The following is a 14577-nucleotide window of genomic DNA, read 5'->3' on the forward strand; positions in this document are numbered from 1 at the left end:
TCCTCTTTTTAGCTTCCTGCTTTCTCAGAAATCTCAGATCTCATGTGTATGTGTAAGCCATTCACCTGTCAACTGTATCCCCTCCCCACAGTTCTGGTTATAAAGCCTGCCTCCCCTCTCTGGTCCCTCTTATTTCTACTATAATTCACTCCTCTCTCACCACTGGAACTGTTCCTTCATCTTTTAAAACTGCTGCAATAACTCCAGTTCTGAGAAAACCTGGTGCCGATCCTACTAATGTCAGTAATTTTTGGCCTATTTCTAATCCACCCTTTTTTTCCAAACTTCTTGAAAAAATAGTGCCTATTCAACTCATTTATCTCAAAATAATCTATATGGACATTTCCAGTCTGGTTTTCGCCCCCTGCATAGTACAAAAACGGCACTTATCCAAAGTACTAACGACCTTCCTATGGCAGCTGATTCTGGTTTAATCACTATTCTCATCCTTCTTGATGTGGGTGCGGCATTTGACACTATTTGTCATACTACTCTTAATAGATTATCTTCAACTGGCATTACCCACACTCCACTAGATTGGTTTATATCCTATCTCTTAGGCCGCACTCAGTTCGTTCAGCTTAAAACTTTTACATCCCAACCCACCGCTGTTACTTTAGGTGTGCCCCAGCACTCTCTCCTGGGACCCCTCCTTTTCATTAGTTACCTTCCCTTCGGCAATTTCTTTTGTAAATATAACATTAGCTTCCACTGTTACACTGATAACATCCAGCGCTACCTCACTAGCAAACCTACTTTTTCCTTTCCACCTTCCTCGCTTATTGAGTGTATAGCAGAAATTAAATCCTGGTTTTCTTCAAATTTTCTTAAATAGTGACAAAACTGAGGTTCTCCTCATTGGTACAAAGTCAACATTATCCAAATGGTACAAAGTCAACATTATCCAAAACTGATCATTTTTCATTTGTTATTGATAATTCCTCTGTCTCCAGTTCCCTACATGTTAAGAGTCTGGGTGTCATTCTTGATAGTACTCTAATCTTTTCAGTCCCATATCATTAACATCTCCCGGTCTGCATATTTCCACCTGCGTAATATTAATTGTATTTGCCCCTCCCTCACTCCCCATACAACTGCTATCCTTGTTCATAGCCTTGACACTTCTCGTCTGGAGTATTGCAATTCCCTTTTCTTTGGTCTTTCTCACAAATATCTTTATAAGCTTCAACTGGTCAAGAATTCAGCTGCCCGCATCCCCTCTATGCACCATATCACTCCTGTCTTGCAGCAGCTTCACTGGCTTCCAGTTAAGTTACACATTGAATTCAAAATTCTTCTGTTAACTTTTAAGGCTATCCACAACCTTGCCCCTCCATATCTGAAGGACCTCGTACATGTTGCTATTCCCTCCCGCACCCTTAGATCCTCTTCCTCCATCCACTTGAGGGTCCCCTTCCGTCCATCTTACCACCATGGAGAGCAGAGCATTCTGTTGCTCTGCTCCCCAGCTCTGGAACTCATTACCTTCCAAGCTTATATATATTGAATCCTTATCACTTTTCAAATCTAAACTTAAAACTCATTTGTTTAAGACTGCTTTTTCTCATTGGCTACAATTGCTCTGTCTGATTTTAAATTTTGTATTTTTAGTTTTGTTTATAATGTATGTTTTATCTATTGTTCGGTGTCCTTGAGTGTTTAGAAAGGCACCTATGAATAAATATATTATTATTAAACATCAGGCCACATTTACATTTTGCAATCCATTTTATAATTCAAAGAAACATAAATTTAGATTTCAGATGTAGAAAAAGTAAGTGCACCCCTATATTTATCACTAACCTTAAATACCAAAAATTCTAATCTGTTGCACAAGATCAGGTGCAAATGATCAGAACAGCATTAGAGAGAATTTTGGAGGAACCTGTCCTATTTAAACCTCAGTCTTTTAGTTTAGTTTGCTTTGTTGTTGATGGGTGTGTTATCACCATGGTTGGATCGAAAGAGCGCCCGGAGGTTTTCATAAAAGAGGATATAGGTGTCTGTGAGTCCGGGAAGGGATTTAACAGATCTCCAAATAATTGGAAAACAATCATTCCATTGTCCAACAGACCATCTACAAGTGGGCAAGACTGAGTCCAAGTGCAGAATTTAAGATTCTTGAAGAAGTCTCTAAAAACCCCAGAATTTCATCATGGTATCTACAGCACTCTAATAAATATTACATGATAAATTTTGAAAGTTTACATATATTAAATATGTAACAAATGTAATCTTTTTATTTCAGGAGAGTTGGACTTTGCTGGTTATAATTTCCTTTCTACATAATGCTAACACATTCTATGTGCCTGGTGTAGCACCAAAAGATTTCCATCAAAACGATCCTGTGGAAATCAAGGTAACAAGTATATAATTTTATAAAGTCTTGTACCTGTTTCTGAACACTACATGTTAAAATTGAAATGAAGATTATGTATTTGTTACTTTTAACATTTCTTATTTTTATAGGCTGTCAAGCTGACAAGTTCAAGAACTCAGCTTCCCTATGAGTATTACTCTCTCCCATTTTGCCAGCCAGATAAAATAATCTACAAGGCGGAAAATCTTGGTAAGATCACTATATAATTGTTTATTAAAAGAAAACAGTTGGTAGGTGAGGAACTCTGCTCTTTATAACAAGTTGAATTGCATAAGATACAGTATAGAATTGGTACTTGTGTATTGATTTTTTCCTGCAGTGTATCTCAACTGAGTATCTATGAAAAATTATGCTGCTTTTTCAATTAGACTACTTTCATTATCATAGAGCATCTGTCTGTTCAAATCATTTGAATGACCCTGAGGAAAACAACAATTTCAAAATAATATCTTTTTGTCCACAACTCACTATAATAAATACATTGTAAAATACAAATGCCTTCTGTAGCTTCTTCCTCTTCAATTGATGCCTTTCCTGTATTTTCATAACAGTAACCAAAACGTGAGCTCTTGTACACCAATGATCACCTACTGATGGCAAAAAGTGTTACAGTATTGAAGGAAAAGATATTAAAATAGAAAGTTTGGATGCAAAGGGCCTCAAGATAAATTTAGGAAAAGCCAAGATAATGGTTGGTGGTGTAGGGGCAGAAGGTGAGGAAGAGATGGTTGTATGGTAAATAGGATTGAGTATCGTTTGGATTTTATCGATTCCAAATCTGATTCAGATTGTGTGTGTCGATTCTTGGTTCTGATTCAAATACAGTTTAAAAAAAATGATCAAAGTCTTTATTCTCTTTATAGAGTTCAATTTCAACTTCAATTTTTACAACAAAGGTTACTTGAAAAACAAAAACGGGGTGTTTCAAGATAAATTTCTCCAAGATAAGTAGAGTGTGTGTAACAATGAAGTCAGTGGTTCTTGTTAAGAAAAATCAGCATATCAGCCTTTTCTGGTAGCATAAGCAATACTCTGGGCTTATGTCTTCAGTAGTAGAATGTAGTAAAGGATGTGAAGTTCTTTTGGCCATGCTAAAAAGCTAATTTTCTTCAGTTACCTAGTGGAAAAACTTTCCTCTGTTTTCAAAAGTTCTTCACCGAGATAAGATGAAAATGTAGAACAGTTCTTTATTTGTATACAGGTATGCACAAATGTCTCAGTCCAAGAAGTGAGCACTCAGTAAAACAATTAATCTGCCTTTATCCTTTTCTGTTACATTACCTCATCCAATGCATCATATCACCTGACTCATAATATGCATAGCTTCATCCAATCAACAAGTGCCACCAGTGTTTTCTGACTCCCATTAATCTGAATATTGCCTAGTAAAAGGGGTGATCTACATACTCTTCTATTGATTTTAGAACTGCTTCATAGGAGGAGTGTTTGGGCTTCCCATTAGTTTATTCCCTCTATAGGATGTTGTTTGTTACCTACCTTCTTCATTTTACCCTTGGGAACTATCTTGGTGGCTTCTCCAAGATGAGGCAACAGCATCAACATGACTAGGCTTAAAACAACATTTAGTTACGCCTTTAGTTACATTCAATTCTTGTCCTTACAAGTAAGTCCGCAATTCTCTAAAGAATCGTAAATCCAAGAATGGCAATCAGTTTCTGTTCTGTCCGATATTTGGATGGATGAAATATCATGGAGGGTGGGTGCGTCTGGGGAAATGTCATTGAATTAAATAAGCATATCTGTACTAAAGCGTTTTCGTTTTGTGGAGACGTGATTCCGTTGCCTTTGCTGACACCGACTGCTGGCAGAGTGGAGCACAGCACGTTTAGTTTACAGGTTGTGATGTTCGTGTGCCAGCCACTGAGTCTGGGAAGCCGCTGGGTTTGAGTCTGTGACCGTTATGTGATCTATATTACTGGCACAGTGGATTAGAGCAAGTGTAGTGTACAGGTTGTGTTGTTTGGGCGCCACGTACTGACTCTGGGAGGCCGCTGCGTTTGACTCTGGGGCGTGCGCCACGACGCAGTATGTATGCGTCTCGGTGGGAAGCCGCTGCGTTTGACTCTGGGGCGCCACGGCCTGTGAGTTCTTTGCTTCTGGTGTTTGTGAAGCGCTTTGTAGGAGCCCCCGTTTATTGGTTTTATCCATGGGGTCTCGGAAGCCGCTGCGTCTGACTCTGGGGCGCGCGCCACGGCGCAGTATGCATGCACCTCGGTGGGAAGCCGCTGTGTTTGACTCTGGGGCGCCACGGCCTGTGAGTTCTTTGCTTCTGGTGTTTGTGAAGCGTGTTGTAGGAGCCTCCGTTTATTGTTTTTATCCACTGACTTTGGGAAGCCGCTGCATTTGACTCTGGGGCGGGCGCCACGGCGCAGTATGCTTACGCCTCGGTGCGTCCGCCGTGCATAAATTAAACTGTGGTTTAGTAATATAGATATTCAATAATTTCTTGTTATATTTCATTGTATTACATTGTAAAATTATATTGTATTATTTATATCTGCTCTCATTTTGGACATATTAAAGTCCCACTAAAAACTGTAAGGTCTAGTCTCCTACTTTAACTATTACTTATCTGTATAGAACATGTGTGGTCCCTGGCTAACTAAATTTGGGAAATAATAGAAATCAGTGTAAATTATTAAAGTATAATCTCACAAATCAATAAAATCAAATAAAAGCAAAAACTGAGTATAGAAATTCAAAGTCAAACAGGAAAATTTATCAGTCCTTTTTCATCATTTGACTATGTTGGCATTACATGCTGTTCTTTGTAAATCTCCGACTGTAATAATTTCTAAGTATGATGATAAATTATTGTCAACATCGGTTTGATCAAAGTCATACTGTCGCTGTGTGTGTGTTAAGCATCTATTTAATTTCTTTCCTATCCAATAAACATTAGCTATGTTAGTTCACAGAAGTGTACCTAGTCCAATTTTTTTTCATTTATGATGAGATCTTTTAATTATCATTGGTGGCGACACAGAGAGCACAAGTATTTACTTTAAAAACTGCCAAAGTCTCTAGTTTATGGTGCCAACGATGTTATTGATGTGTACAACAATAACCAGAGATAGAATCCCTATACAAACAACCATGCTCGTTTCCTCATGCTCCCATCTACATAGTTGCCTCTAATTACATCCAGTTGTGGTCTTAAAATCAGACAATCGCCTTTGCTACATAAAACAATATCTTGCTGACAGTAGGTGTCAGTCTTCCCTCCAGAAGACGTCAACTGTACTCTCATTAATGCAAACTACTGGCTCATGTCAAAATCACATTTAAATTGCAAGGGTTTTACCTAAGCTTCTTATTGATGTTAAAAGTCTTATGCCACCAGTTGAGATTCTTGGTTTGTATCTGGGCTTTCCAGTTTCACAAACTTCACACTCACGAACTCTATGCAATCAATCTTTGCAAGTCAATCTCATTACAATGTGTTAATCTCATCTTTTGATCTTGCCCAACTTCCTGTTTTATCTTCAGTAAAATTCTGCCCTCTTCATGTATAGTCATTATATCATTTTGGTTTTATCATCACGGGGACGTTCTTCCTTTTAAATGCAGTGTTCATCATTAATTCATTACCTGAACATCCTGTTAATATTGGCACTATCCTTCCTAATTAGGATTTTCTGGGAAGCCCTAGTTTTCCTGATTGAACCAAACCATGGGGTCTGTTGTTTCAAAAGCAGTTTGCTGTTGGTACTGTTTTTTTTTTTTTTTATAAATAACACTTCATTACTCTGTGATGACTGATTACAACCTTGTTGTCATGGGTTCACTAAACAGTTCTTTCTAAAATGTCCTAGTTGACCACATCCTGGATGGATTTTTTGGTGTAACTATTTCAACCTTTTTTCCTAACTTTTGATCATCCCTTATCCCAATTTAATTGCTGGACACATACTAGTGCTCCGATCCATTTCTTTCTACTTTGCTCATGAATGCCAGGGAGGCTAACTGCCAGGTTCCCTAAGACTTGCATTTTCTGTGGAATGTGTTATTTTCTTGTCCACATGATCTTATTTATTATCTCATCTAAACTTGCACTCTCTCTTTCTGGGCTCATGTAATTATTGTGCATTAATCACAGAGAGATATACTATATCTTTTCCTTTATTATTATTATTTTTAACTCGATCTACACTCTTACTAATCGAATGTCTCTTTGGCATTTTCGGCATCAAAGCAGACTTCTGCTACAATCTTTCAGCCCCTCCAAAGATAACTTTAATAAACTGGGCTTAGTTTTCCTTTGTAGCAAGCATTCAACCCTAGGCCAGCAACCACTATCCCAAGAAAAGATGTTGGGCTTGTCTTGTAGTAACCATTCAACCCTGGGTCAGTTTATGCTAAGTCGGAATGTTTCCTGGGTAAATGCTATTATAGCAGGTACTAAAATGTGCCAATTCACCGCAAGGGTAATGGAGCCCCCTACTGAGTAATCTATTATTGCAATAGCTATTACCAAAAGGAGCCTATAGACTTCAGACCTAGGGAATCCATTCCCGGACGGGTTTATCCATTCCTGGGAATCCCGGGCACCTGGGGATGACACAGTGCATGGGCATCTCACATGTGAACTGTTTTAGAATGATCGACACTTTATTTTTAATAAAACTACTGCAATATGTTGACACAAATAAAAGACTAACCTTATCTACAAGTAGTTCATGCTGTCATATAAGTACATGTATCTTTAGTTGCGGTAATAAGAGCGTAGAAAGCACAACGTCCTCACAGGTGGCGCAGTGGTAGTGCTGCTACTTTGCAGTAAGGAGGAGACTGTGGAAGATTGTGGGTTTGCTTCCCGGTTCCTTCCTGTGTGGATAGCGCTTTGAGAACTGAGAAAAGCGCTATATAAATGTAATGAATTATTATTATTAATGTGTCCAGCATGCGGTCGTCCAGGAAAGAGCACACCTTCGTGCAGAAGTATGCCAGCCGCTGAGAAAGCACGCTCTGCCTCCACTGAAGTAGGCGGCACAGTCATCAGATACTGATACACTTGTTGTAAACAATGCCCGCACTTGCCGTTGCTCCGAAACACCGCCATTTCATCTTTTACTGATGCATCCAGTTTCTTGTCATCATTCTGTGATGGCAAGTTTCTTGGCACAGATAATGCGGATGGAACAGACTGACGCATTGCAATTTCAAGTTGCTGTTCAAAGCTGTTGTCTGATGAAGTGCAAGCTGCAGCAATGGCGCCACCTTAATTATTTTCAACTATAGCTGTTATTTCTTGATCGATTTATACACTTTTACACACTATATATGCGAGCTTGGCCGTTCCCGTTTTCCTGGGAATTACAGCAGTTTCATTCCCGGGAATGAAAAATGTCTGTGAATACCGGGCTCCCGAATGGATTCCCTATTCAGACCTTCGCATAGGAGCGGTATTCAATAGGATTTTTACCTGCTCTCCCAACACTCCGAATGGAATTTACCTTGTGTGATTCGCTAAACTGTCTGGCGAACTCTGGGTTTTTTCCAAAGTAATTGGCTCAATAATACCTTACAACTATGAAACATTGACCCAAGTAACCCACTGGAGCAGGATTAAACGGGAATTTTTTGTATCTCTAACTCAACCCCTCACTAGTTTTACTGGAAAAATAAACCTACAATGAAGTGGTAATCAAGGACCTTTGCCTACCTACTGGGTCCCCCAATATTACACTTCCACTATATATAGGGCAGTAGTGTAGCAACCTGCAAGTACACTATAGGCTATACATTCCCTCATCATTTATTTACAACAATCCTTCAATCGATCCCTCGGTTCTGCACTTCCATTGTTCCTTCCACACTTTTTAGTTCAATAAAGAAGCTTCTTACCATGTCTCCTTTGGCAGGGCAAAGTCCCTGTGAAACTGACACAAACAATTTAATAGCAAAGATACTTACCTTTAAGGGTGCCACGTTTGTATCAGCTCTCAGAGTCCTGTCCTGCTTTCAGGAGACTGGAGCCCCTTCTTTCTCCTGACTGTCTTGCCAAATTATGTAGTGGAAAAACTTCCTTCTGTTTTCATAGAAGTCATTCACGGAGACCAGATGAAAATGCAGAACAATTCTTTATTTGTACACAGGTATACACAAATGTGTCAGTCCATGGAGTGAGCACTCGATAAAATAATTAATCTGCCTTTGACCTTTTCTGTTACCTCATCCAATGCATCATATTATCTGACTCTTAATATGCATAGCTTCATCCAATCAACGAGTGCCACCAATGTTTTCTGACTCCTTTTAACTCTCCAATTAATCTGAATATTGCCCTGCAGTCTCTTCTATTGGTTTTAGCACCGTTTCATAGGAGGGGTGTTTAGGCTTTCCCATTAGTTTATTCCCTCTTTCTGGAGGGGTGTTTGGTACCCACCTACTTCATTTTACCCTTAGCAACTATCTTGGTGGCTCCTCTAAGATGAGGCAACAGCCTCACATGACTAGGCTTAAACCAACATTTAGTTAACCCTTTAGTTACATTCAGTTCTTATCCTTATGTTTAGTAATTCATTGTTATAACTTCATATAACTATATACATGTATTATATTGTAAAATGATATCATATATTGATTAAAATTTTATGTTTGTCACTGATTTTAATTTTTAGGTTCAGATTTAAAGGCAGTTGGTCTAAAATGGCATTTTAAATAAAAACTAGCATTGTGAAATGTTACAGCGCACCCAAAAATTTGGAGCAAAAAGGAGTACTGTTTAACTAAACAATCCAGTTTCCTATTTGTTTGTATTGTTTTCAAGTGAAAGAGTACAGTAATCCCTCGCTACTTCGCGGTTCACTTTTCGCGGATTTTTAAATACAAGTGATTGCCCGCCTATGGCGGAAGTTATGTTCCAGACCCATCAGCAACAGGAGAAAATCCGCGATATAGAAAGACCATATAAATAAACATTTTTATAGTTTAAGCCTTAAAATACCCATCCCACATGCTTTAAACACATGTAAATTTATAAAACACACTTTGTTAACACATATGATATGTGGATGTCGGGCTAAGGATAGGAGTAATATCTCACTATTATAAAACATTTTAACTTCACGCAAGACAAGACAGTGAGACAGGAAAATAGGTGATGTACAGGCTTTTAAATTATTGACACGCAGAGCGACAAGCAGCACAAAGCCAGCACAAAGTCCACTTCTCCTTAGCGTTCATTCAGCTCCCCACCCCCTTGACAATGCGAAGTGGCAGGAGCGTACTGTGCCTCCAGGGAGGGGGGTTTGAGCGAACGTGCGTTCAGCCCTCACACACCCCCACTCCTCCTCCTCCTTCCGAACGCGCAGAGCGACAAGTAGGCATTTTGGCAGAAGCAGCACAAAGTCCATTTCTGCTCAGCGTGAGTTCAGCTGCCCCCCTTCACAAAGCGAGTGCAGACACATCGACGTCTGATCGCTGCGTGCAGTATGCAGTGTTGGTCTGCAGTGTTTAAGAATGTAGAAAGTGTTTAAGAGCATAGGAAGTGTTTATAAGAGTGTGGGAAAGGTTAACAAGAGAGTGAGAAAGGTTTATAAGAGTGTGGGAAGGGTTTATAAAGCCTTAAAATATATATAAATAATAAAATAAATATAGTTCGCTACTTCGTGGATTTTCACCTATCGCGGGGGGCTCTGGAACGTAACCCCCGCGATAGGTGAGGGATGACTGTATATTTCAGCCTGTTTTTAGCCTTCACTTTAAGAAAGTTTATTTGAATATCTTTTAAGGCAAAATGTAAACTTTGGGCATCACAGATTGGACATGTCCTTGTCTCCTGCAGTGTGGTTGCCACCTTTCAAGCTTAATGAAACTCCCAAACAATGGGGGGAAAAAAGCACAGTAATAAAATAGTGATTAAAAAAATGACGTTGAATGTTCTTGTGACAAGCTAGAGAGATTGCTTATCAAATACATTTGTGCATTAAAAAATTTAATTTTGTGGAAAGTAATACATTTATGTGGAATACCCACAATTCTGTGCAGAATTTCAAACCCTCATGTAATGTTATTTAAAATGCACACCACCTTTTCCTATTATATAACTCTATTCCAATGTATGCGTATTTTGGTTTTTAAACTTTTTTAAAAAAAAAGTTTAAATTATGAAACTTTTGAATTGAGTTTTTTAACTTTTAATTGAAGTTTAACTCTGAGCCAGTTCATAAGCCTGTTTTATGACTTGTACTAGCGATTCGAATTAATAAAATATATTGGCCGGATCCCCTACTGCAATATACATTGTAGACACATGGGTAACACATATATCAGGGCAAAGAAAAGACAACTTAATCTTGGCTGTGACATGAACACAGTGTTGGTGCGGGTTGGCCCCATGCTCCGACTCCCGTTTTAGGAGCCTCTCGAACATGACACCTTCGATTGTGAAGACTGGGATGAGCTGAGCAAATGAGGACACTTACACAAAGCAAAGGGATTTTGAAAAAGTGCTCTAGTGCTTTTATTAAAAACAATTCAAAAATCGAAGTGCCCAAAAAATGCAGTGCTTAAAAGTCAATAAATAAATACTGTAAATAATCCAATAAAATAAAGGTACTGTGGAGGTTAAAATCCAAATAAATAAATCCATTAAACAAGGTTAAAAAAATCAGGAGTCTCCTTTTAAAATTCAGACCTTGTAGCACAGAGAGATGTCAATCAACAGGTTCAGACAACCTTCAGTCCTGGCCCTTGTCCCTGCTCTCCACTCAACCCTGCTCTACTCCACGCCCGCTGCTGCCTTTCCAGGCTCCACCCAGCGAGAAGCCACTCCTGACCGTGATGATCACTCCTGCTCCCAAACCGCTCAAAAGGAGTGTTCCCCAAGCCCCATCCTGAGTGCTGGCCACGCACTACTCCTTAGGGTTCCAGTCCCGTCCGCCTGCTTCTGTCTGTAATCGTCGGCTGTCTGTCGCTCCTGCCTGTCTTCTTCCTAATATTCATTACCCTCCATTCTTTCTCTTGACTTTCAGTTCTCCCCTGTCTTTGTCGTGCTGGCTTGTTCTTATAGGCACCCGTGGGCGCAGCGTCTCAATCTCGCACTGAAGCCAATGAAGTAATTCAGGCAGATTGCACCCTCCTGTGCAGGAGCGTCTCGCCCCAGTCACTCCCAACAACTCCTATGTGAGCATGCACACCCATGCAGAATGAGCTGGCCAATTATTGGTTTATTAAAAACGGCCATTTTTTCTGAGCCACGGACCATTTATACCACAGCCTTCCACCATTGTTAAATTACACGCATGCATGATTATATACATTTTGATACATTTTACATGTATTTTAGATGGAGGACAGAAAATCTCAAAACCAGCTATGTAACTGTTACCTGTCTCACTGTTTGTGACTTATCCTGCATGTTTGACCCTAGGGACCTTAATGACAAGCTGTTTCATTGTCTGTGACTGTGAATTTTGTGAATTTCCCCTTGGGATTATTAAAGTCCATCCATCTATCTATCCATCTATCTATCCATCTATCCATCCATCCATCCATCCATCCATCTATCTACAATAGAGAGCTTTCTCATAGGTGTTACCTTCAGCACTTAGTGGACCACAGACGAGCAATGAAATCTTAACATTCTGTCTAGCTAGTAGCAGTCGAGCAGAGACACACTGACTTTTAAGCTATGATTAAAAACCTGTTTCTTACACTCACCAGACACTTTTTACAGACACCTTGCTAGTACTAGTTTGGGCACCCTTTTACCTGCAAAACTGCTGTGATTCTTTGTGGCATAGATTTTCAAGGTGCCGGAAACATTATTCAGGAATTTTGGTCCATATTGACATGATAGCATCAGGCAGTTGCTGTACATTTGTTGGCTGCACATCCATGAAGCAAATTTCCTGTTCCACCACATCCCATAGGTGCTCTATTGGAGTGAGATCTGCTGACTGTGGAGGCCATTTGAGTACAGTGAACTCATTGTCATGTTCAAGAAACCAGTTTGAGATGATCTGAGCTTGTAACATGGCGTGTTATCCTGCTTGAAGTAGCCATCAGAGGATGGGTACACTGCAGTCATAAAGGGATCAGAAACAGTACTCGGGTAGGCTGTGGCATTTAAATGATTCTCAGCTGGTACTTAGGTGCCCAAAGTGTTGCAAGAAAATATCCCTCACACCATTACATCATCATCACCATGCTGAACCGTTGGTACAAAGCAGGATGGATCCATGCTTTCATGTTGTTGACACGAAATTCTGACCCTAACATCTGAACCTTGCAGCAGAAATTAAGATTTAACAGACCAGGCAAAGTTTTTCCAATCTTCTGTTGTCCAGTTTTGGTGAGCTTGTGCAAATTGCCTCAGTTGCCTGTTCTTAGCTGACAAAAGTGGCACCCAGTGTGGTCTTCTGCTGCTGTAGCCCATGTGCTTCAAGGTTGGATGTGTTCATTCAGTGATGCTCTTCTGCATCTTCTTTTGTAACAAGTGCTTATTCGAGTTACTGTTGACTTTCTATCAGCTCAAACCAGTCTGGCCATTCTCATTTGACCTCTGGCATCAACAAGTGTATTTTCATCAAAACCAATAGTATCTATCTATCTATACTGTATATATAATTCACTAAGCCGCCAGCGAGCAAGACACCCATGGAGCATGCAGGATGGAGCCACACCCACCAACTCGAAGACCATTGGATACGACGACAACTCTGAGCCACGCCCACCAACTCGGATGCAGCAACTCACAAAATACGGCATCATTGGATATGACGACAACTCGCAGAGCCACGCCCACCAACTTGGACGCAGCAACTCACAAAACAGGGCGTCATTCGTGTTCATCTCTGCTACACTCCACATGCACCTCTGAGCCACGTTGACTTTTCATTATTCTGTTCGGTTACGACACACGACCGTGTCCACCATCGCAAGCTGTTTTACACGCCATGGTCTTAGAGTTGGTGGGTGGGTCTCTGTGAGTTGCTCTTGAGAATGGGCACATGACCAGGCAGTGTGTATGCTTCGAGAACGAGGGTGGACGCGGCAGGACCATCTAAGAAGAAGCATGTTTGTCATGGATGTGAATCGTTGTATGCAGTGTGTAAAACAGTTTGCGAGGGGTATCCCATGGTCTTACAGTTGGTGGGTGGGTCTCTGTGAGTTGCTCTTGCGAGCGGGCACATGACCAGGCAGTGTGTATGCTTCGAGCGCGAGGGTGGACACGACAGGACCATCTAAGAAAAATCATGTTTGTCGCGGATGTGAATCGCTGTATGCAGCGTGTAAAACAGGTAAAACAGTTTGTTTGTTGCGGATGTGAATCGCTGAATGAGCGTGCGACGGCGGTCCTCCAATTGTCAGTCACGGACAATTGTATGTTGCCCTCTCCAGAGTTCCATCTTTTCATTCACCTACAGTCGTATCCTCAAACCCACCCCATTTGGACAACTGTGTCTTTCAGGAAGTGTTCACCCATCAATACATAATTATGCGGCGTCTACGCCGCAGGTGGGCTAGTCAAATATAAAGCGATGCATAGAATTATGCAGCCTGGTTAAAATGTATTTACAATGAAATGGAGAACAAATGTAACAGAATGGGTGTGAAAGACAGCATTCAGATGTGTTAAATGTACAGCACAAAATGCTAGTTAGACTTTCAGCAGGGGCCCCCCTCTGGAGCCAGGCCTGGAGGTGGGGCTCGATGGCGAGTGCCTGGTGGCCGGGCTTGCACCCATGGGGCTCGGCTGGGCACAGCCCGAAGAGGCAACATGGGTCCCCCTTCCCATGGGCTCACCACCTATGGGAGGGGCCAAGGAGGTCGGGTGCAGTGTGAGTTGGGTGGTGACCGAAGGCGGGGACCTTGGCGGTCCGATCCTCGGCTACAGAAGCTGGTTCTTGCGACGTGGAATGTCACCTCTCTGAAGGGGAAGGAGCCTGAGCTAGTGCGCGAGGTTGAGAGGTTCCGGCTATATATAGTCGGGCTCACCTCGATGCACAGCTTGGACTCTGGAACCAATCTCCTTGAGAGGGGCTGGACTCTCTACCACTCTGGAGTTACCCCGGTGAGAGGCGCCGAGCGGGTGTGGGCATACTTATTGCCCCCCGACTTGGAGCCTGTACATTGGGGTTTACCCCGGTGGACAAGAGGGTAGCCTCCCTCTGCCTTCGGGTGGGGGGACGGGTCCTAACTGTTGTTTGTGAGTATGCACCGAACAG

At 41.1% G+C, this 14577-nt stretch overlaps 1 protein-coding gene across 1 annotated transcript in view; it reads left to right on the forward strand.

Annotated features, from left to right (window-relative positions):
* The window catches only part of tm9sf4 (transmembrane 9 superfamily protein member 4), a 127624-nt gene that overhangs the window by 12461 nt on the left and 100586 nt on the right, over positions 1-14577 (forward strand). The window contains exons 2-3 of the mRNA XM_051933293.1: positions 2249-2359; positions 2470-2569. Coding sequence (XP_051789253.1) covers positions 2249-2359; positions 2470-2569 — 211 coding nt within the window. The remainder of the gene's footprint in view (positions 1-2248; positions 2360-2469; positions 2570-14577) is intronic.

Source organism: Erpetoichthys calabaricus, chromosome 10, assembly GCF_900747795.2.
Source record: "Erpetoichthys calabaricus chromosome 10, fErpCal1.3, whole genome shotgun sequence".
NCBI lineage: Eukaryota > Metazoa > Chordata > Cladistia > Polypteriformes > Polypteridae > Erpetoichthys > Erpetoichthys calabaricus.